The sequence below is a fragment of the Taudactylus pleione genome, unplaced genomic scaffold, assembly GCF_031769625.1.
Source record: "Taudactylus pleione unplaced genomic scaffold, aTauple2 ptg000372l, whole genome shotgun sequence".
Taxonomy (NCBI): Eukaryota; Metazoa; Chordata; class Amphibia; order Anura; family Myobatrachidae; genus Taudactylus; species Taudactylus pleione.
In genome coordinates this window covers 2,110,547-2,135,712 of record NW_028284773.1, presented here as the reverse complement: position 1 = coordinate 2,135,712, position 25,166 = coordinate 2,110,547, and the positions used below count along the sequence as shown (strand labels likewise).

At 46.1% G+C, this 25,166-nt stretch overlaps 1 protein-coding gene across 1 annotated transcript in view; it reads left to right on the top strand.

The window, feature by feature from the left end:
* MASP1 (MBL associated serine protease 1) overlaps positions 1 to 25,166 on the top strand; it is a 152,538-nt gene that overhangs the window by 112,844 nt on the left and 14,528 nt on the right. Inside the window, exons 11-14 of the mRNA XM_088444715.1 lie at positions 9,625 to 9,765; positions 13,272 to 13,385; positions 14,675 to 14,860; positions 15,193 to 15,260. Of these exons, the coding sequence (XP_088300841.1) occupies positions 9,625 to 9,765; positions 13,272 to 13,385; positions 14,675 to 14,860; positions 15,193 to 15,260 (509 nt within the window). The remainder of the gene's footprint in view (positions 1 to 9,624; positions 9,766 to 13,271; positions 13,386 to 14,674; positions 14,861 to 15,192; positions 15,261 to 25,166) is intronic.

The following is a 25,166-nucleotide window of genomic DNA, read 5'->3' as shown; positions in this document are numbered from 1 at the left end:
GGTTTTGGATCTGGATCTTTCTTCGTGTTTTGGATCTGGATTGGTTTTGCCAAAACCACCCTTCCGTGGTTTGGGTTCTGGGTTTTGTGTTTTGGATCTGTATTTTTTTTAAAAAAAGAATAAAAACAGCTAAAATCACAGAATGTGTTGGTTTTTCTGCTCCTATGCTATTATTAACCTCAATAACCTTAATTTCCACTCATTTCCAGTCTATTCTGAACACCTCACACCTCACAATAGTGTTTTTATGTCCAAAAGGCTATGCTAAGCGACACGAGTGGGCGGCACAAACATGTGGCCCATCTAGGAGTGGCACTGCAGTGGCAGACAGGATGGCAGTTTGAAAAACTAGGCCCCAAACTGTACATAATGCAAAGAAAAAAAAGAGGTGCAAGATGGAATTGTCCTTGGTCCCTCCCACCCACCCTTATGTTGTATAAACAGGACATGCACACTTTAACAAACCAATCATTTCAGCGCCAGGGTCTGCCACACGACTGTGGCTGAAATGATTGGTTCGTTTGGGCCCCCACAAAACAAGCTGGCAATTAATCTGTCCCTGCACAAACTGGCTCTACGGAGACAAGATGTCATCCTCATCCTCCTCATCCACCGATTCCTCACCCTCTTCAGTGTTGTGTACATCCTCATCCTCACAAACTATTAACTCGTCCCCACTGGAATCCACAACCACAGGTCCCTCTGTACGTTCTGGAGGCTGGTCTCCCTGAAAGAGTTGGTAATTCATTTTTATGAACATCATCTTCTCCACATTTTGTGGAAGCAGCCTCCTACACCTTTCGCTGACAAGGTTCCCGGCTGCACTAAACACTCTTTCGGAGTACACACTGGAGGGGGGGCAACTCAGGTAAAATAGAGCCAGTTTGTACAGGGGCCTCCAAATTGCCTCTTTTTCCTGCCAGTACAGGTACGGACTGTCTGACATGTCTACTTGGATGCTGTCACTGATGTAATCCTCCACCATTCTGTCAATGGTGACAGTATCATATGCAGTGACAGTAGACATGTCAGAAATTGTTGCCAGGTCCTTCAGTCCGGACCAGATGTCCAAACTTGGTCCTGCCTGCCCTGCTTCACCACCAGTGGGTTGCTTAGGATACCTAAGTTTTTTCCTGGCAGCCCCAGTTGCGGGAGAAAATGAAGAAGGAGCTGTTGACATGTCACGTTCCGCTTCAGCTGACAGTGTTTTCACCAGCAGGTCTTTGCACCACTGCAGACTTGTGTCGGCCGGAAAGAGAGACACCACATAGGCTTTAAACCTAGGATCGAGTACGGTGGCCAAAATGTAGTGGTCTGATTTCAACAGATTGACCACCCTGGAATCCTGGCAAAGCGAATGAAGGGCTTCATCCACAAGTCCCACATGCCGAGCGGAATCTCTCCGTCTTAGCTCCTCCTTCACTTTCTCCAGCTGCTTCTGCAAAAGCCTGATGAGGGGAATGACCTGACTCAAGCTGGCAGTGTCTGAACTGACTTCACGTGTGGCAAGTTCGAAGTGTTGGAGAACCTTGCACAACACGGAAATCATTCTCCACTGCGCTTGAGTCAGGTGCATACCCCCTCCTTTGCCTATGTCATAGGTGGATGTATAGGCTTGAATGGCCGTTTGCTGCTCCTCCATCCTCTGAAGCATATAGAGGGGTTGAGTTCCACCGCGTCACAACCTCTTGCTTCAGGTGATGGCGGGGCAGGTTCAAGAGTGTTTGCTGGTGCTCCAGTCTTCGGCACGCAGTCGCTGAATGGCGAAAGTGGCCAGAAATTTTTCGGGCCAACCAAGGCATCTCCTGCATGCCCCTGTCGCTTTTCAGAAAATTCTGCACCACCAAGTTTATTGTGTGAGCAAAACATGGGACGTGCTGGAATTTGCCCAGATGTAATGCCCGCACAATATTGGTGGCGTTGTCAGATATCACAAATCCCCAGGAGAGTCTAAGTGGGGTAAGCAACTGGGTGATGATTTCCCTCAGTTTCTCTAAGAGATTGTCGGTGGTGTGCCTCTTACTGAAACCGGTGATACACAGCGTAGCCTGCCTTGGAACGAGCTGGCGTTTCTGAGATGCTGCTACTGGTGATGCTGCTGTTGTTGCTGCGTAAGGTGATACATCTACCCAGTGGGCTGTCACACTCATATAGTCCTTAGTCTGCCCTGTTCCACTTGTCCACATGTCCGTGGTTAAGTGGACATTGGGTACAACCACATTTTTCAGGACACTGAGGACACTTTTTCTGATGTTTCTGTACAGTCTCGGTATCGCCTGCCTAGTGAAGTGAAATCTAGACGGGATTTGGAACCGGGGACACACTACCTCCATCAATTGTCTAAATCCCACTGCACTAATGGCTGATACCGGATGCACGTCTAACACCAACATAACAGTCAAGGCCTCAGTTATACGTTTTGCTTCAGGATGACAGCTGTCGTACTTCATCCTCCTCGCTAAGGACTGTTGGAGGGTCAATTGTGTAGTAAAAGTAGTGGTGTTCCTACTTCCTCTCTGGGATGATGAACGACTCCCAGCAGCAGTGGCAGCAGTAGGCGTAGCAATGCAGGTTCCTCCGGAGGAATCCTGGATAGGAGAGTCAGTCATGCCAGAGACATGGTGTGCAGGACTACTTCCGATCCTGACTAAGGAGGAAATTGACGAGGAGGGAGTTGACGGTGTGGTTTGCAGGCGCTTGGATACAACAGGACAACGGGATTTAGGTGTCCCTGGACTGCTTACGGTCTTAGCCAAAGTTTCTGAACTTGACAGTAACTTTTTATGAACGCGCTGCAGGTGCCGTATAAGGGAGGATGTTCCTAGGTGGTTAACGTCCCTACCCCTACTTATTTCACCTTTACATATGGTACATATGGCAAGACAGTTGTTGTCCAGATTTGGATAGAAATATTGCCAGACCAAAGAGGTGGAATGTTTGGTCTTCTGCCCAGGCAGGACCGTGATGGGCTTTTACATCCCACGGACAACAACTGTCTCCCCCGGAGCCTGATTTAAACAAACCACATCACCATCAGAATCCTCCTCTCCAACTTCCTCCTCAGCGCCAGCTACACCAGTATCCTCATCCTGTTGTACTTCAACAGTGACATCTTCAATTTGCATATCAGCAAGTGGACTGTGGGTGCTCCTTTCAGCACTTGCAGGGGGCGTGCAAATGGTGGAAAGAGCCACCTCTTCCTGTCCAGTGCTGGGAAGGTCAGGCATTGCAACCGCCACCACACTTGGACTCTCCTTGGGGATTTGTGATATCTTCTTAGAACGCACAGTTCTTCGCTGTGCTTTTACCAGCTTAACTCGTTTGATTTTTTTAGTGGGAGGAGGGCTTCCATCGTCATGTGAAGCTGAACCACTAGTCATGAACATAGGGAAAGACCTTAGCCGTTCCTTGCCACTCCGTGTCATAAATGGCATATTGGCAAGTTTACGTTTCTCTTCAGATGATTAAAAAAAAATTTTTAAGGTCATTTTCCTGAAATTTGTAATTTGGGATTGTATGTGCCCTCTACTATGACATTGGGCATCGGGCTTGGCAGACGATGTTGATGGCATGTTATCATCTATGTCATGACTAGTGGCAGCAGCTTCAGCACTAGGAGGAAGTGGTTCTTGATCTTTCCCTATTTTATTTTTATCGGAGAAAGTTTGGTCCTCCATTTATGTTATATTGATTTGATAAATACGTGCTGCTAGGCGCACACAAACACAGAAAATATTTTTTTATTTTTGTTGGAGACTAGTGCACTTTGTGGATTACACCATGCTTTAAGAAATGAGCCAGCCGGCCCTTTACTTATGGGAAACAGGTGCACGCTTGGCGCTACTCCTTTGTTGATGCACGTGCAGCAACAGTGCACAGAATTCACAAACACATAAAATATTTTTTTATTTTGTTTGGAGTGCCCTTTGGGGGTTACAGCACCCTTTAACGGTCAAGCCAGCTGGCCCTTTACTTATGACACAGGCGCACGCTTGGCACTACTTCGTTGATGCACGTGCAGACACAGCGCACACAATTCACAAATACAGAAAATATTTTTTTATTTTGTTTGGAGTGTACTTTGGGGGTTACAGCACCCTTTAACGGACAAGCTAACTGGCCCTTTACTTATGGGACACAGGCGCACGCTTGGCACTGCTACTTTGTTGATGCACGTGCAGACACAGTGCACACAATTCACAAACACAGAAAATATTTTTTTATTTTGTTTGGAGTGTACTTTGGGGGTTACAGCACCCTTTAACGGTCAAGCCAGCCGGCTCTTTACTTATGACACAGGCGCACGCTTGGCACTACTTTGTTGATGCACATGCGGCTACTGCGCACACAATTCACAAACACAGAAAAAATATATTATTTTTGCACTTGGGTGGAGCACCCCTGATGGACAGAGCACCCCCTGGACAACACTACAGCACCTCTTTAGGACTGGGACACTGCACAGGACTTTGGAGTGGACACAGCCCCTATGGACAACTGACTGCACAACACAGTCCAGCCAGCCCCTATGGACTTTGAAGGAGTGGACACAGCCCCTATGGACAACAGCAGCACAGCACAACAGTACACTGCACTACACTACACAGCCCAGCCAGCCCTAACTCCCACCCCCCCTCTTCACTATCCACAGCCGAGTGAGAAAATGGTGCCGACGCAGGTACCTTATATAGGATCCAAAACCCACGAGACCCGGAAGGCGGGATGATGATGTTTTGCCTCGATTTCAGATCCGAGTCAGGCGGGAAAAGTCGAGCCTGACTCGGATCGGCCTCGGCTCGGGGGGGGGTTCGGATTTCAGAAATCCGAACCTGCTCACCCCTAATAGTAACTCAAATGCACTGTCCCAGCAGTATGATGGAATGAAGACCGCGGCGCACTCGCTGGCTCTGTGCTGAGGAATAGCAAGTTGGTATGCAGAGTGGAAGCTGCCGCACTGATAGACGATGATATACAGTGGGAGATGGAAAGCAGGTAACAGTTATACTCGCTGCCTGGATTAAGTGGTTGGAGTAGAACTGTTTGCAGCATGGAAGTTGTGGTGCTGACAGGTGATGATACACAGCAGCAGATGGACAGCAGGTAACAGTATACAGCTGCAGATGATAAATAGCGAGTCCACGGAGTAGCAAAGAGAGTCACGGAGAACATGATCACAGGTTACAGAGAGCCTAGAACTAGCCTGGGTAAGGAACACGTTGTTCAGGCATTGGGTTACTCCCAGGAAATGGTCTGACTGAGGTGCATAAGTGCATTTGTTAATCACAAGAAGCTGTCCCTGGGATATCTTGGAAACAGAAATAAAAGAATATCTGAGTCTGTAAAGGATGTTAAGACCCTAATTCGTGACACTCTGGGGTCTATTTACTAAGCAGTGTTAGGAGAAAGAGTGAAAAGTGATAAGAAAGTGATAAGGTGCCAGCCAATCAGCTCCCAACTGTCATCTCACAGGCTGTTTGAAAAATTAGAGTTGGGAGCTGATTGGCTGGCACCTTATCACAGACTTATCACTTTTCACTATGGCCCTCATTCAGAGCCGTACGCTCTGAGCAGACCGCACGCTCTGAATGAGGGCCGCCCTCTATAATTATGGAGCGTCCTCCAGGACGCTCGTATAGCTGTGGGTCATCACCCACAGCCTATACGAGCGTGCAGTTTGATGGCCGCGATGGTCTTGACCATCGCGACCATTGCCACTGCGAGCCGGAGCCTGCAGTTGAGTTTTTCAACCGCAAGGCCCGGAGTGATTTTGGCTCTATCAGAGCCAAAATCACTCCCACTGACATCACTAGTGATGTCAGTGGGCCGGCTTCTGACGGTAGGCGTTCCCTTGGGAACGCCCCCGTCAGGGAGGCACGCCCCCGGCACGCCCACCAAAGGGGGCGTGCTGTCTATCAACATCGACAGCACGCCCCCTTTGATCAGACACAAAGAGCGAAGGAAAGTCCTTTGCTCGTCGCGTCTGGCGCATGCGCGCGACGGAGCTCCCGCCGTCGTGCGCATGCGCAGTGCACAACATCGACCCACTTGCGAGCGGACAGCCGCTTGCGCGTGGGTCTGAATCAGGCCCTATGTCTCCTAACACTGCTTAGTAAATAGACCCCTAAGCCTTGGAGAGAGATAAAGTGGATGGAGATAATGTACTAACCAGTTAGCTCCTGACTGTTATTTTTCAAACACAGCCTGTAAAGTGACAGTTAATAGCTGATTGATTGGTACTTCATCTCCGTCCACTTTATCTTTCTCCAAGGCTTAGTACATAGACCCCTTTATGCTAATGTGAGTATCCGTTCAATAGCGGAAACCAGTGGCGCCCTTTGATTGTGCACTGACTGAAGCAAATGTCATCATCAGTATCAGCACTTGCACCAGCCCCATGCCAGGTTGAAGAGATCCTTCTGAAACAGGCTTCCCTTCCCATATGCAAGACTAAGAATTGCACCTAGTTGTTGATACACGCCTTCCGACACTCCCATGACACTCCCAAAAGTCAGCCTGGTTCCGTGTGATCAATTTGTCACCACCCAGTGCACACACCAAAACTCACAGAAAAACAAAAGTTGCATCTGACTCAGAATAGGAGAGACATATGCACAGATACATACATTTGCTTCTGCACATGTGATCATGGGAGTAACTACCATAGGTGCAAAGGGTGCAGCTGCTATGGGCCCAGAGCTGAGGGGGTCCCATCTTCCTTGTCAAAGTTACATGTGTTATATACATTTTTCACCACAGGGTGGTACATAGGGCTCTTACAAACTTTTGCTATGGGGTCTTTGTTCTGACCCTTCATGTGCTGTACACAATAACATGCTACTTGTGTCCGTGAAGAGTGATCCATACATTTCAGAATCAGGCCCATTGTGAGTAAAAGCTAGATGGAATAAGGCAGATGCTGTAAAGCAGTAATAATTGTACTGTTAAGGACCCCATACATGAGGCGATATAGCAGGCGATCCGACTGATTGGTGAGATTTGCCTGCTATATCGCACCATGTATGGCCCTGATATTGGGACGAGTGCGCTCCCGCAGGGTCATACATCGCACCCCCGATCTGCCTGTAGGACCATGAGATCAGGGGATGCGATGTGCGATCCCATGGATTGCTATGCGGGTGAGACGGTGGAGCCGGCATATCGGGCGGCCGGCCACCCGATCGCACAGGGAGCCTGATTCAGAGCCGGGCGCTCTTTAAGAGCGCTCGCTCTGAATCAGGGCATTTTTTTTTGTAGCGGCCTCCTGGCCACTCGCTAAGCTGTGGGTGACCACCCACAGCTTTTGCGAGCGGCCAGGTGATGGTCGCGATGGTCGCGACCATCGCGACCATAGGGGCTTGCGACGAGACCCTTGTGGTAGGGTCTCGTCTGTCGCAAGCCCCAGAGAGCTTCCTGCTCTAACAGAGCAGGAAGCTCTCCACTGACATCACTGACATTGGGAACGCCTCCGTTTGTGTAGCCACCCCCCCTCCCAGCCTACAAAACAGGGCGAGCTATCGCTCAACATCGACAGCCGCCCGTTTTGTAGTGAGTCCCTCAGCGAGAGAATTTCTCTCTCGCTCCTGGGCTTGCACATGCACGTGGCCCACTATCGACCCGCTTGCGAGCGGGTCTGAATCAGGCCCAGTGTGCAGACCGTCCGATATGTCGGATGATGGATCCCCTATCGCCTCGTACGCTACAATCGCACCTTGTATGGGGGCGTTAAGTAACACTTTCTAAATTACATAATCTTTATCAAACTGTTTTTTAAGATTACTAATGCTTTTATATAAAATCACATTTTAGTGTTACTTCAGTGACATCTACTGGTGAAATTAAAGAACATTATCTAAAGTTAGAAAATGTTTACTATACAGTATTCTGCATTGTTAATTACATATGGGTGATTATCAACATACTTACTGGCATTTTCTGGGCATATTAATTATATGCATTCCTCCTGAAAATGTGTCAGTTTCTGCATGATTTCAGTATTGTGCTGTGTAAGACACTCAATGCAGAAAATACGAGCGATCTCTCATGTGCTATGCAAACTAATGCTACAAACCCCATAAGTGGTAAAGAACTTAGGGGGCGATTCAAACCCGTTAGCTAGGCTGCGTTTGCTCGCAGCTGGCTGATTTTTGCAAACTGCATGCGTGTAAGCTGTAGTGCAAGTGCGCAAGCCAGTCTCTGCGATCGGGATGTGAAGGCACGCCAGCCTTATTCTGGACGTTAGGTTAAGTGACAGATAGTGGCATTTGTGGGTGGTGACATGGGCTGGTCTTTGAGAAGGGGGAGTGGATGTGCGACCGCAGGCGTGCCTGTGCGTTCTAACAGCGTTTTATGGGCGTCTATAATTTGCACGGAAGCGTCATTGTACACGTCACCTGGTTGTATTTCACACTGCAGTGATCGCAGTGCTTGCGGCGAGGTAGGGTCGACCTCAATGACTGCGTGCAGCTCTGATGGCTCTCAATGTTACTGTTTTTACAATCACTTCCTGGAGATGACGTGTGCTGCGAAGGAAAGGGGGCATCTTTAGAATGGCGTGCGATCGCTCTGCCATCGCACACTAAGATATAGTGGGCGTCCTCATGCCTTACCGTGCGATCGCTTCTTATGCTTCTTATATATATTAGCAGGCACCTGACAGCTGCATGAGAACGCAGATTAGCGAGCGGGTCTGAATCGGGCCCTTAAAGTCAGTCTCTCTCTCTTTTTCTCTCTCAGATTCAATTAGGCACTGTGTTTATTCCACAGCTAATTGAACACACTGCCCAATTTAATTAGCCACGACTACCTTGCTTGCTAAGCCCAGAGAGTGCTCTGCTTTTAACTCACGGGAAAACCCATAGATTCTTCAGCTATGCAGCCCTATAAGCAGCAAGCTGCAATGCACAGTGTGCTCTGACACCTTTTATATTATAGCCAACATTAACTTTTTCAGAAATTTGTGCTACAGTAGTTCTTTTCAGGTATAGGACCAAATGGACCAGCCTTCACCCCTCACGATGATCAATGAGCCTGGAGCACCCATGGCCCTGTCGTTATTTCATCAGTTGTCCTTCCTTGGACCACTTTTGACAGGTTCTAACCACTGCATACCGGGAACAACCCGCTAGACCTTGGTCACCTCAGTCTGCCCCCGCCCCCTCTATCTCTTCCCACCCCCTCTCCCAGCTGCTCCACTAACACTACTCTGCTCTGTCCCATCTGCCACTCACTATTGCCCTTCTGCCACTCCATCTCACTCCCATACTTACCATGTTCCCTTTACTCTTCTGTGGCTCTAGGTCTGTCCCATCTCCCTCACAGTGGGACCCATTGGATCGGCGGCTCGCACCCCAGCTCCCACTGCAAGCACATATTGAGGATGGGACCAACTCTAGAAACATATTATATAGATAAAAACATGACAAAACTCCATAGAATTACTAACACTTTACAAATATTGCACTGATCCAGGAACAATGAACAAATTCACATGTACACATAAAAAAGGCCTCTCAAATAAGGGGTCCCAATAAAATGTTTGCATGATGATAAGTCATTCAGATGTCTATTACCAGGAGAGTTATTCCATGTAAAATTATGCAAACATTATTTTTCATTATTTTTTAGTGTGTGGGTTGCCACGTTTTTCCAGGTCAAAGCTGGCAAGAATAGCAGGTGGGAGTACTGCAAAGAGAGGGATCTCTCCCTGGATTTCCATGCTTGCCAAGGCTGACAGTGGGCGTGCCTTCTGTGGTGGGTCTCTGATCGGTAAGAGTAATCACACACATACAAATCAAAAGTTATAATTCCTGATGTGTCTAAACAAAAACAGTTTTATTTTATTAGTGTGTCATATTTGACTTTCCCGAGGACTTATCTTATACAAGCACAACTGTGTTTTTAACAAAGGGATAAGGCTTAAGCTGCATACACACGATATGCTCTGTGCCACCAACGACTTGAAAGATATCTTTCAGTGAAGTCATCCTGCCACATCTCTGAACAGGCAAAGTTGACAATATCGTGCAAGTTGGCCTGCATGTATGGACAATCATAGATATCATTATCGTTCATGCGGTAACGTGCATCGTTGGTTGTTCACTGCATAAAAATTAACGATATATCATTAAACGATATCATTATCGTTCATAGATATCGTACCGTGTGTTCGCACCTTTATTCATTATTTTGATGTTACTCCCTTTCTCCAGTCATCCAGGCTTATATATACCTCTAAATCAGGGGTTCCCAACCATGGTCCTTAAGGCACACTAACAGTCCAGGTTTTAGGGATAGCCGTACTTGAGCACAAGTGACTTAATTAGTACCTTAGTTATATTGATTTAACCATCTGTGTGCAATCATGGATATCACTAAAACCAGGACTGTTAGTGTGCCTTGAGGACCGAGGTTGGGAATCACTGCTCTATATAATACTGGCATGTTTCTAGCAGGATAATTAGGAAAACAATATATCAACATAGTCATGATTAGATAAAATGGTTTACAGCCAACTACTTTATACTTAAATAATGGGTTAATGCAGTGTTTGATGTAGTAGACAAAAATGCATTAGGGTTTTTTTTTCATCACCTGAATTTGATTATTTACTGAAAGTGTCCTGTTGTCACAGAAGTATAATCAGGTCTTTAATTATCCCAACAAGAGTCAAGGATCATAAAAGCTTGGGGACTGAATGTAATAAACATAAACTGGGCCATTGATAGATGCATGTCATCTAGGAAACCTATGGGAATAATTTTTTTCTTCTCGGAATAAATATAGCATTAATCATGTTTCATATGTATAGATGAAAAAAAATCATATGTCTAGAGAAAGTAATGTTGTTTTGCAATGGCCGCAGCTTTCCAAAACTTCCAGCATTTTCATTGTCTTCAACCACTACAACCACCTCTTCTTGTTCTTCTCCTCCGCTGCTCCGCTGCTCCTCAGGGCTTCACTCCATTCACTTAAATCTGCTGTCAGACTACCCCACGGCACCTTGCTCTGGCCAATATAAGCAAACACCTAGGCCCGATGTGGACTTCTTGAATTTTACCTGCTTCAAGCTGGCTGGTCACTGTGCCTTTTTCAAAATGCCTCTGATTAGTGGATCCTGAATTACTTCAGGACATGGGCAGGACATTAGAAAAATGTTAAAAAGAGGACAAGTGCAACATTTTTTCCATACATTTTCTGTATTGTTTTTGCACAGTTTACCTATGTAACAGTTTTCATAAAGATCTCCAGTGTCATATGTTGTATAGAAAAGACATAGGGTCCTATTTATTAAAAAACAAACAAGAGGCTTTGCCATTGAAGTGCTTAACAGTGAAGTAAAACCTACAGTATTGCTATCAATTCATGGCAATTTCTGACATTACACATACGTGTCCATTATGCCATACATGTATCGCGCCATTTTGAGAAAAAGGCCACATCATTGTACAGAGGCTATTGGAGATGGACTGCGGAAATGCCTCCATGGGGACACAGCTGCTAACAATATCTTCAGATGGTGTAAGCACTGTGACCAAGTTTGATAAATAGAGCCAAACTGGAGTCTTTATTAAGATTAATAGGGACCATGATCTATCACATTAGTTAGTGTAATGCAGAATGTTATCTCCTGCATACCTAAATCATTTGGCATTTTCTGCATTATTTTTAGGTAAAAGGTAAACTTATTTTCCTTCCAGCTTTATTCAACCAGATGAGCGATGCAAATATGCACACCGGTCTAATATGTACAGTATGGTTGTATGCAGTGGAGGCTCCAGAGGTGGGGCTGCAGCACAGTTCAAGATTCAAATAGGGGAGCCACACCAACTGCCAGTGATTCCTGGCCAGCGATGTTAGGCAGCGTTTGGAACGGCAGCTGGTGTGGCTCCCCTATTTGAATTTTGGACTGCGCTGCAGCCCCAACTCTGGAGCCGCCACTGGTTGCATGGATTCATTAAAAGTTATTTATAAAAGTATAGATACCACATGGATTCAGCCATTTGTACAGGAAACTGCATGAAAATGTGGGAGACTCATTTTTTGGGTAGTCCACTGGATGAGTGGGTGGATATCACTTACTTCCTAGTAAAATGGGCAGGATGGGAAGATCATACTGAAAATAACATGTCTGTTTGGAGGGGCGAGGCTAAAATTACATGAAGAGCCCGTCCACACCCCAAAAGTGTTCAGCTGCATATCCTCTCAGCGCTATTACCAGAGAGGAGAAACATAAAGTCAGCAAGTATGATGTAGCATCTTCTGATGGGAAAAGTAGGTGGACCAATGTTACATCTTGCAGAGTGTGGGCTAGATTGTGTCTACTTCATAAGGTCCTGAAGCGTCCCAAATTTGAAGGTAGTCCCCTGGATTCCTAGAGGAGTAGGCAGCCCTCTCACATCCTGCCCACTTGCGAGTGAAGTGGGCAGGACAGGGAGGATAATGCCGGGAATAACAAGTCCTTGGGGAGGGGGTGAGGCCAATATGACATGTTTCTATGAAAAATAAGAAGAACACTTCAAAACACATCAGTGGACTGTGGAAGAGATCCAATTGTCAGGATTGTGTGGGAAAAATACTTGATGGTTTCCTGAGACCTTGAAGGGATTTTCTCTCTTTTCATGCCCTAAAAGTTCTGGGATCTGGTAGGAGAATCTATATACTCTATATGAAAATGTTATTATATCTATTACATTTTAATGGATGTGAGTGCATTGCCAAAGAAAATATTGTTCATTGAAAAGGTTAATGTACTATATGTGTTTTTTTATATATTTAATCTGTATATACATAATAGTTGAGCCCTGTGAATTGCTGAATAGCCTCTGCATAGTTTTATATGTTATATACCTGCAAGAAAGTATATTGTAAGCAAACTACCAAAGGGGGAAAGGCCTGGACTATACTGTAGGATGTTCTCCCTTACAATTTTGGTTGTTGGGTGCTTTTCCAAGTCTGCTGTTTGGACTTCAAAAGCATTTGAGTGTGAAGTGATACACAAAGTGGTTTATTTCTTAATTTTTGTAATTTTTTCACTATATTCCCCTGTTACAGAAGTACAAAGAGGATGATGGAAGGACTATTGTGAATACGGACAGTCTTTCCCCATATGGACATTTGCTAAATAATATTTCCGATGAACTTGTATATCTATTCATAAGCACCGGTGTGTTCCGGATCAATCTTTATTGCATGTACTAACTTGGTTCCTAGAGTTTAAGTTTTCCACACAAATGCATTTGTGGTAAATAAACCTTATTGTATATATTTTCTAGGTGACAAATGGATTGTTACCGCTGCCCATTGTCTGCACCATGAAGTGGACTCGGAGGTCACAGGTTTTACCTCTGCAGACATTTTCTCTCCTTCATCATTCATAATTATATTAGGTAAGTGCCTTTTAAAAGCATAGCTTTTTAGTTCTGTGCTGCACAGCCGATGGACAGATATGTCTGCAGACATATCTGTCCATCGGCAGGTGTGTACGGGCGGTCTGCCGACCGCCCATGCACACAGAGCGACAGCCGCGAGGAGGGGGGTGGGACACGTCCCCCACCCGCCGGGACATGCCACGACATGGCCCCTGGTCACTAAGACCTGCGGGCAGACACAGATGATGGTTGTTCAGTCTATACGAACAACCATCATCTGCAGATATATCTGTATAGCGTGTACCCACCATTAGAATACACAAATAAACAAAAGTTTATGACAGAGTTAAATATTATCTCTACTAAGCTGGGCATCCACTATACAATTTTCTGTCAGATATCTGCCCAATCTGGCTGGTTGGAATGAATACCTGGTAAAATCAAGAATAGGGTTCTGAAAAAATAGATTTATTTGAACAATGAGTAAATAAATAATAAATGATATAAAATTATTTATTTATTTATTTTATTTATTAACAGTTTCTTATATAGCGCAGCATATTCCGTTGCGCTTTACAATTGGAAACATTGATAGAACAAAACAGGGTAATAACAGACAGACATAGAGGTAAGAGGGCCCTGCTTGCAAGCTTACAATCTAAAATGGAAGTTAAGCATGTCTGCTGGGCACTGGCAGAGGCGGATAAAGATCACATGGACCCTAGGCCCCATGGACCCTAGACCCTAGGCCCCATGCAGCTACAGGGTGTCGTTCTAGAGAATGATTATAGTGAAAATGATTTGATACTGTGAAAAATGAACATAAGATAAAAAAGATGGAAAGGATGTGTTTACAGATACAGTTCCCTGTATTATGGCCAATGCATACAGATGTTTCTCAAAAAGACTAGATTCCGAAGCACTAAATAGGCAAGTAAGAGAACTTGTGTAACTAAACAAGCATTGCAGGCATATCTATAATGTGTACAGGGTGAGTGGAACAATTGGACTCATGGATAAAAGGGTGCAACAAGCAACACATCCTACACCCAGAACAGACAACAAAAGTACAGTATGTGCCAGATACTTTGCTATCTTCTGTGCATGCACCATCTTTCAAAATACATCATCAGAAAGATGGTGTTGCTGGCAACATGTCCACTGTCCATGAAGATGGAGTGTGCATTCCTTAAAACACCCCTGATTGCAGGTCTGCACCTTGTTTTTGTGTAAATTATCATTTCTGTGCGCTGACTTCAAAAAGTGTTTGTCTACAGTGTATTAAACTAGTTGTACGCTTCCTCCAGGAAAACACAGGACACTGTTAAAGGATGACACTGAACAAGTATTGCAACCCAAGAACATAATTATCCACCCCAACTACAACAGCAGCACATTGCAGAATGACATTGGACTGGTGGAGCTATCAAGCAAAGCTTTCCTCAATGATCATGTGATGCCTATCTGTTTACCTGAAGAAGAAATTCAGTCAGGTATTTAACTTTTCAAATACTGTATATAAAAAACACATTTTTGTTGTTGTTATCATCATCATATCTATTAAAGATGTGCACTGGGCCCCACGGTTTGATTTTGGTCTTGGTTTTGGCTCTGTAACAATCTTCGTGTTTTGGTTTCAGCTTTGCCAAAAAAATCCTTGTGTATTATGGTTTTGGTACTGATATTTGTTTTGTTTGGATCTAATTAAAAATGGTGAAACACAGGTAAAAATCATGTAAATCTATATATTTGAAATATGTTCAAAAATGAATTCTGCATAACAAATTTAATACTCATTAAATAATAATCTGTGCTATCTTTTCAGATGAGTTTGTTATAGTCAGTGGATGGGGAAAGCAATTCCTAAGAAAACTGCCTGAGGTCCTCTTAGAGGTAATTGTAATTATTATTATTATTATTATATTTTAATATGGCAAGTTATGTTTATATCCTGATGTATGTCGTGGTCTATCTTTAAAGCATCCTAATAATTGTGAATAATTCCTAGTAAGCTTTGTGTCAGGTGGGCAATAACTGTAGGATGGATATTCCTTAACAGTGCATTATGAACTTGCACTTCAGTCCTATATCAGCTCAGCAATAACTTTTGGCAGTGTAATCTGATGGTGAAATATGCAACAACTCTGTGTTCTTACACCAGGTGAGCAATAACTTTGGGCAGTGTGTTCAACAGGTGGAGAAATAAACGCATTGACAACTGTAATCCAATTGTCCTTGTAAGCAGGAAGTCTCTGAGTGTTTCTTCCCTCCTTTCCATAATGCACTGTTAAGGAATATCCAGCCTACAGTTATTGCCCACCGGACACAAAGCTTACTAGGAATTATTCACAATAATTAGGATGCTTTAAAGATAGACCACGACATACATGAGGACGTGAATAGAATACTAATTTCAGTACCTTAGAGCGCTTAGCTTAAAATTTTCTTCACAATATATTTGGAGAGGTTTGGAACACCTCATAAAGCGAGCAGCACTTGGTACATTTAGCGGGTTACTTAGTGTGCGCAAACCGTCCATTCATATTACCAAGTTATGTTTATAAACCTCCTGTATTCAGTACATGAACATTTTCATGTGGATCTAAAAGTGAAAGACAGCATACTATAGATAATTGCACATTACAATGAATTCTTAGTACTAATACACCTATGCACTTGCACTTTACTTTTGATGAAATAAAACTAGAGCAGAACCATTTAATCAATAGCAAAATGCAATAGCAGATTACAATTTCCACAGTATTCGACAAACTTCAATACAATAACTTATAAATTATTTTAACCTTGGCCCCATAAAGTATAGTGTGCAGTTTAGCTGAATATTTCTCGTTGGTGCACTCTATAAAGCTGTTAAAATGTGCGCGAGCCGTCCACTGCGATCGGGACTGTGACCATACAGACCCATCACAGAGAGATTGACAGGAAGTGCCATTTGTGGGTGGTGACAGTGGGTTGGTCGGCCAAATGCAGATGTGGCAGTGCGTTTCAACGCCATTGCAGGGGCGTGAATAAGTTAGCCACTGCAATACCAGGCGCAGCCTGAGGCCTCATAGCGTGTGCTGAAGTTAGTAAATACTGAGTGAGGTCTGACCTGCCTTAACTGTGTGTATGGGTCTGATGTTACTCAATGTTACCGATTATTTTGCTATGTTGCCAAAGTATGCAGATATCTTTAAGGGGAATCAGGCCCTCTGATCTCTTCCTTTAAACCGCTCACGGCTATCTGTCACTGGCATGAACCACTGGGAAGCAAGCGGGTCGATGGCCCAGTGCGCATGCGCACGAGGGAGCCGGCTCCGTTGTGCGCATGCGCGAGATCCGGATAGCGACGGGCAAGCCGTCGCTATGGGTCTCGCTACAAAGGGGGCGTGCTGTCGATGGTAAGTGACAGCACGCCCCCTTTCCCATGGGACTGCCTACCGTCTGGGGCCGGCCCCACTGACATCACAAGTGATGTTAGTGGGAGTACTTTCGGCTCTGATAGAGCCAAAAGCACTCCAGGGCTTGCGGCAATGAGACCCTACCACAAGGGTCTCGTCGCACGCCCGATGGTCGCGATGGTCTTGACCATCGCGACCATCTTTTTGGCCGCTCGCTATAGCTGTGGGTGGTCACCCGCAGCTATACGAGCGGCCAGGAGACCACTCTAAAAGCTAGGAGGGACGGCCCTGATTCAGATCGAAAGATCTGTCAAAGCGTCCGGCTCTGAATCAGGGCCTCTGTGCATCTTTGCTCCCACCGGCAGTTACCTCACCACAGCGCAGCCACCAACTGCCATTTTCTCTAGTTCCAATCCTTGAGCCTGCCACAGTACTCACTGGTCCCTTAATGTCCTCCACCGCTGAGGGGGCCAGAGCAAAATCCCTGAACCCCAAACAGTTAAATCATGGCCTATATTAGACAATGGCAGGAGGCACATTATAAAGTTACATTTTTGTAGGCGCACCTACAAAGTGTGGGTAGGCACAAAGGGGCTTGGTGGGGTGCCACAATATTTGCTGACAAGCAGGGGCGTAACTAGGTATTGAATGTCCCATAGCAAAAGTTTGTAAGGGCCCCTATGTACCACCCAATGGTGAAAAATGTATATAACACATGTAACTTTGACAAGGAAGATGGGACCCCCTCCACGCTGTGCCCCATAGCAGCTGCACCCCTTGCACCTATGGTAGTTACGCCAATGCTGACATGGCAACTGCACATTATGTGCTGTGGGGGTGGTTCATTCAATGGTTGGTTTTATTAACCTGCTCTGTTTTAAATCAGGCCTCTTACCTGCTGGCATTTTCTGGCAGAGAAGTATTGTTTTGTTGCTGCGTATTGACTATTTTGTATGTTCTCCCTTGTCTTTGCATTTTCTTCTCTAACTCACTTTGTTTCTACCTGCCTTTTCCCTGTCCTTCTAGCACTTCCCTTGTCTGTTGCTTTTGCCTTGCTTATTTCCTTCTCCCCCTCTATTTTCTCAGGTTTATGTATCACCATAGTCCACGCCATTTGGGTATAGCCCTGTTTAGGGACATCACAATGTTTTTAGGTTGGGGGGGCAATATATAATTTCATTTTGGCACCCCTAAATTGCTGAATGTTGCCCCTTCAGCGGCAGCTGGAGTATCCTGCCACACCACCTACCTGATGACATAGATCACTAAGTCAGAGAAGCGTACGATGCGCTCCACCAATCAGAGCTCAGCACATGCCTCTCTGACCTTTTGTAGTGTCTCATGGGACTTACTCAGCTCCCACTTGTCCAGGGGACTCAGGGCCTGATTCAGTACAGATCGCAAGTGCTGCGATTACGCACACAGTGTCACTGCGAAGATATACTAATGTCTGCGATCGCAATGCCATACGCAGCCTAACATAAAGATTTCCTCCTTAATTTACACTCATCCGTAATACTTAGCAAGACTGCAAAACCATCGGGAACATTGAGTACAATCGCAGCCTCACGCACACTTGCACACAGCCTGACCTTACTCAGAAATTGCTAACCTCATCGCACGCAGTAAAAGCCCAAGCTGCTTATGGCATCACAGTGGCTAATTTATGCACATCCCCCAAATGGTACTTACTGTCAATCACTCTGCATTGGGCCTGCGTAGTCACTGCGATCACAATCCCAATCGCAGTGGAGTGTTCGCACACGCAGTGGATTGTGATGCATACGCATACACAGAACGCAACAATTAGTTGATTGCGTGCGTAATCGCAGTTGCGATCACTGCTGAATTGGGCCCTCAATGTGCCCCTGGTGCCTCTCTCAAAGGTTGTGGGGGCAACCCCAGTGGCATGGTGCAGGTGGCTGCGGCTCCCTGAGGGCGCGCGCGTGTCAACCTTAATTAGATTTCAAGGGCCAGACACTTCCCTAGTGATGTCACAGGAGGCACCTAAATTCAACCCCTGCCTATAAAAGGAAGTCCCTGTGAGAATTCCTGTGCTAGAATATAGGCTCCCAAACCTTACTCCAGCGTTCCTGTGTATAACCTCATTGCTTGTTCCTGACCTTGGCTTTGTCCGTGACCTGATTTTGTCTGCTCCCTGGTATTGCGCTTGCTATTCCGGTTTTGACCTTGGTGATCCTCCGTGACCTGGTACCAACTTTTCCGTTTGGTTCTGACCCGGCCTGTCGACTATGCTGTACGTCTTCATCATACCATGCTCCATCCAGAGCTCACCAGCACTTGTATTGGGGAACCTAGTCTGAGGGCCATGACCAGAATGTCGAATGCAGCCAAGTCCATACTTCCTTGCGTGGGTCCCTGGTGAACACTGCCGTCTGTCACGGGTCTCAGCCAATCAGCGTTAAGCCCATTGAATGCAGGGAAAAAACAGCTAAAAGAAGATGGCGCTGGTTCCCGCAACCGGCACCTCACGCTTGTGACACACCTGCTGCTGACACTCCCCGCTGCCGACACACCAACTGTCGGCACCCCCACTGCTGAGACTGCTGGCTGTCCCGCTGCTGACACCACTGGCTCCCCCATGCTGCCGACACCACCGGCACCCTGCATTGAGAACACTGCCAACACAGTCAGCAAACCTGCACTGAGGACACTGCTGGCACCCTCGCTCTGCTGACACCATCGGTACCCTGCACTGAGGACACTGCCAGCACTCCCACACTGCCATTCTATGTACTGAGGACACCGTCAGCAACTCCTGCACTGCCGACACAGCCAGCAAACCTGCACTGAAGACACCGCTGGCACCCCTGCACTGTTGACACCGCCGGTACCCTTCACTGAGGACACTGCCAGCACCGCAGCACTGCCATTCCATGTACTGAGGACACCGTCAGCAACCCCCGCACTGCGGATACTGCTGTCACAATAAGTGTGCTTTTGGTGTATCCAACCCACATTGTTTCCAACTTGCACTGCATCCAACTCACTATGTATCCCGCACTGTATTCAACCCACACTGCAGCTGGCCTCCACTGTATCTAACCAGCACTGTATCCCGCACTATATCAGACCCGCACTGTATCCAAATCACACCGTATCCCGCAATATATTAGACCCGCACTTTAACCCGCACTGTATCTGACCTGCACTGTTTCTGACTCACAGGTACGGAAGGTGCAAAGCACTGTTTTTATTGGTCAGGGAGATTTTGGGGAACTGTTCAAGAAAAAGTCTGATTGATCTGGGCTTTACAAGGGTCAGTCATTTGTGACCCGGCACCCCCAATGAGGAAAATACAGATTGGGCAGTGAGAATAAGCATGTGCTGGGGTCGACTAATTGTTTTGAGCAAGGATATTCCATGCTTGATGTCGATTTTTAGTAAATTTCTGTGTTGCATTGTTACTTTCTATTGAACGTACTTATGAGTTGGTTTGGCCTATGCCTATGTTGGTGAACAATATTGTGTGAGGTGGTCAAAATTGACTGGACATAAATGGTATTGAGGTTAATAATACTTTAGGGACAAAAAAAAGGCCCAAATTAGGTGATTTTAGCTGTTTTTATCATTTTTTTGAAAAAAAAATCCAGATCCAAAACCAAAACCGAAAAACAAAACACCAAGGAAATAATCCAAAACCAGATCCAGATCCAAAACCAAAACACGGGGGTCAGTGCACATCTCTAGTAACAGGCGGCACTCATTGCAATAAGAAGGCAGGAACCCAGATGGTTACCAACGTTTCAATGTTTATGAAAAAAACATTTTCATCAGAGCATTTTCATAAACATTTTTAACCAACTGGGTTCCTGCTTTCTTTTTGCAATGAGTTCCGCCTGTTACACTTCTACATGATCCGTGTTCCATAGTTAAGGGAATTCCTGAGAGGAGGGCATCTGCTTTTTGTACATTTTGGAAGTGATGAAAAGTGCTGCTGGATGGCTGTATGTATATACTGTATAATATATATTTTATCTGGATTCCTGCTTTCTTATTGCAATGAGTGCTACCTGTTCTATATATATATATATATATATTAGGGGTGAGCGGGTTCGGATTTCTGAAATCCGAACCCCCCCCGAGCCCCCCCGATCCGAGTCCGATCCGAATCAGGCTCGACTTTTCCCGCCTGACTCGGATCTGAAATCGAGGCAAAACGTCATCATCCCGCCTTCCGAGTCTCGCGGGTTTTGGACCCTATATAAGGTACCCACGTCGGCGCCATTTTCTCACTCGGCTGTGGACAGTGAAGAGGGAGGGTGGGAGTTAGGGCTGTGTAGTGTAGTGTAGTGTAGTGCTGCTGTTGTCCACTACTTCAAAGTCCATAGGGGCTGGCTGTGTTGTGCTGTGCTGCTGTTGTTAATAGGGGCTGTGTCCACTACTTCAAAGTCCATAGGGGCTGGCTGGACTGTGTTGTGCAGTCAGTTCTCCATAGGGGCCACTCCAAAGTCCTGTGCAGTGTCCCATTCCTAAAGGAGTGCTGCAGTGTTGTCCAGGGGGTGCTCTGTCCATCAGGGGTGCTCCCCCCAAGTGCTAAAAAAATAATATATTTTCTGTGTTTGTGAATAGTGTGCGCAGTAGCCACACGTGCATCAACAAAGTAGTGCCAAGCGTGCGCCTGTGTCATAAGTAAAGGGCCGGCTGGCTTGACCGTTAAAGGGTGCTGTAACCCCCGAAAGTACACTCCAGTCCAAACCAAAAAAAAATTATTTTCTGTGTTTGTGAATTGTGTGCGCGGTAGCCGCACGTGCATCAACAAAGTAGTGCCAAGCGTGCGCCTGTGTCATAAGTAAATGGCCGGCTGGCTTGACCGTTAAGGGTGCTGTAACCCCCGAAAGTACACTCCAGTCCAAACCAAAAAAAAAATTATTTTCTGTGTTTGTGAATTGTGTGCGCGGTAGCCGCACGTGCATCAACAAAGTAGTGCCAAGCGTGCGCCTGTGTCATAAGTAAAGGGCCGGCTGGCTTGACCGTTAAGGGTGCTGTAAACCCCGAAAGTACACTCCAGTCCAAACCCAAAAAAAAATTATTTTCTGTGTTTGTGAATTGTGTGCGCAGTAGCCGCACGTGCATCAACAAAGTAGTGCCAAGCGTGCGCCTGTGTCATAAGTAAAGGGCCGGCTGGCTTGACCGTTAAGGGTGCTGTAACCCCCGAAAGTACACTCCAGTCCAAACCAAAAAAAAAATTATTTTCTGTGTTTGTGAATTGTGTGCGCAGTAGCCGCACGTGCATCAACAAAGTAGTGCCAAGCGTGCGCCTGTGTCATAAGTAAAGGGCCGGCTGGCTTGACCGTTAAGGGTGCTGTAACCCCCGAAAGTACACTCCAGTCCAAACCAAAAAAAAAATTATTTTCTGTGTTTGTGAATTGTGTGCGCAGTAGCCGCACGTGCATCAACAAAGTAGTGCCGAGCGTGCGCCTGTGTCATAAGTAAAGGGCCGGCTGGCTTGACCGTTAAGGGTGCTGTAACCCCCGAAAGTACACTCCAGTCCAAACCAAAAAAAAAATTATTTTCTGTGTTTGTGAATTGTGTGCGCAGTAGCCGCACGTGCATCAACAAAGTAGTGCCAAGCGTGCGCCTGTGTCATAAGTAAAGGGCCGGCTGGCTTGACCGTTAAGGGTGCTGTAACCCCCGAAAGTACACTCCAGTCCAAACCAAAAAAAAAATTATTTTCTGTGTTTGTGAATTGTGTGCGCAGTAGCCGCACGTGCATCAACAAAGTAGTGCCAAGCGTGCGCCTGTGTCATAAGTAAAGGGCCGGCTGGCTTGACCATTAAAGGGTGCTGTAACCCCCAAAGTACACTCCAGTCCAAACCAAAAAAATAATTATTTTCTGTGATTGTGAATTGTGTGCACAGTAGCCGCACGTGCATCAACAAAGTAGTGGCAAGCATGTGCCTGTGTCATAAGTAAAGGGCCGGCTGGCTTGACCGTTAAAGGGTGCTGTAACCCCCAAAGTACACTCCAGTCCAAACCAAAAAAAATTTTATTTTCTGTGTTTGTGAATTGTGTGCGCAGTAGCCGCACGTGCATCAACAAAGTAGTGCCAAGCGTGCGCCTGTGTCATAAGTAAAGGGCCGGCTGGCTTGACCGTTAAAGGGTGCTGTAACCCCCAAAGTACACTCCAGTCCAAACCAAAAAAAAAATTATTTTCTGTGTTTGTGAATTGTGTGCGCAGTAGCCGCACGTGCATCAACAAAGTAGTGCCAAGCGTGCGCCTGTGTCATAAGTAAAGGGCCGGCTGGCTTGACCGTTAAGGGTGCTGTAACCCCCGAAAGTACACTCCAGTCCAAACCAAAAAAAAAATTATTTTCTGTGTTTGTGAATTGTGTGCGCAGTAGCCGCACGTGCATCAACAAAGTAGTGCCAAGCGTGCACCTGTGTCATAAGTAAAGGGCCGGCTGGCTTGACCGTTAAGGGTGCTGTAACCCCCGAAAGTACACTCCAGTCCAAACCAAAAAAAAAATTATTTTCTGTGTTTGTGAATTGTGTGCGCAGTAGCCGCACGTGCATCAACAAAGTAGTGCCAAGCGTGCGCCTGTGTCATAAGTAAAGGGCCGGCTGGCTTGACCGTTAAAGGGTGCTGTAACCCCCAAAGTACACTCCAGTCCAAACCAAAAAAAAAATTATTTTCTGTGTTTGTGAATTGTGTGCGCAGTAGCCGCACGTGCATCAACAAAGTAGTGCCAAGCGTGCGCCTGTGTCATAAGTAAAGGGCCGGCTGGCTTGACCGTTAAAGGGTGCTGTAACCCCAGAAAGTACACTCCAGTCCAAACCAAAAAAAAAATATTTTCTGTGTTTGTGAATTGTGTGCGCAGTAGCCGCACGTGCAACAACAAAGTAGTGCCAAGCGTGCACCTGTGTCATAAGTAAAGGGCCGGCTGGCTTGACCGTTAAGGGTGCTGTAACCCCCGAAAGTACACTCCAGTCCAAACCAAAAAAAAAATTATTTTCTGTGTTTGTGAATTGTGTGCGCAGTAGCCGCACGTGCATCAACAAAGTAGAGCCAAGCGTGCGCCTGTGTCATAAGTAAAGGGCCGGCTGGCTTGACCGTTAAAGGATGTTGTAACCCCAGAAAGTACACTCCAGTCCAAACCAAAAAAAAATTATTTTCTGTGTTTGTGAATTGTGTGCGCAGTAGCCGCACGTGCATCAACAAAGTAGTGCCAAGCGTGCACCTGTGTCATAAGTAAAGGGCCGGCTGGCTTGACCGTTAAGGGTGCTGTAACCCCCGAAAGTACACTCCAGTCCAAACCAAAAAAAAAATTATTTTCTGTGTTTGTGAATTGTGTGCGCAGTAGCCGCACGTGCATCAACAAAGTAGTGCCAAGCGTGCGCCTGTGTCATAAGTAAAGGGACGGCTGGCTTGACCGTTAAAGGGTGCTGTAACCCCCAAAGTACACTCCAGTCCAAACCAAAAAAAAAATTATTTTCTGTGTTTGTGAATTGTGTGCGCAGTAGCCGCACGTGCATCAACAAAGTAGTGCCAAGCGTGCGCCTGTGTCATAAGTAAAGGGCCGGCTGGCTTGACCGTTAAAGGGTGCTGTAACCCCCAAAGTACACTCCAGTCCAAACCAAAAAAAAAATTATTTTCTGTGTTTGTGAATTGTGTGCGCAGTAGCCGCACGTGCATCAACAAAGTAGTGCCAAGCGTGCGCCTGTGTCATAAGTAAAGGGCCGGCTGGCTTGACCGTTAAAGGGTGCTGTAACCCCAGAAAGTACACTCCAGTCCAAACCAAAAAAAAATTATTTTCTGTGTTTGTGAATTGTGTGCGCAGTAGCCGCACGTGCATCAACAAAGTAGTGCCAAGCGTGCACCTGTGTCATAAGTAAAGGGCCGGCTGGCTTGACCGTTAAGGGTGCTGTAACCCCCGAAAGTACACTCCAGTCCAAACCAAAAAAAAAATTATTTTCTGTGTTTGTGAATTGTGTGCGCAGTAGCCGCACGTGCATCAACAAAGTAGTGCCAAGCGTTCGCCTGTGTCATAAGTAAAGGGCCAGCTGGCTTGACCGTTAAAGGGTGCTGTAACCCCCAAAGTACACTCCAGTCCAAACCCAAAAAAAAATTATTTTCTGTGTTTGTGAATTGTGTGCGCAGTAGCCGCACGTGCATCAACAAAGTAGTGCCAAGTGTGCGCCTGTGTCATAAGTAAAGGGCCGGCTGGCTTGACCGTTAAAGGGTGCTGTAACCCCCAAAGTACACTCCAGTCCAAACCAAAAAAAAAAATATTTTCTGTGTTTGTGAATTGTGTGCGCAGTAGCCGCACGTGCATCAACAAAGTAGTGCCAAGCGTGCGCCTGTGTCATAAGTAAAGGGCCGGCTGGCTTGACCGTTAAAGGGTGCTGTAACCCACAAAGTACACTCCAGTCCAAA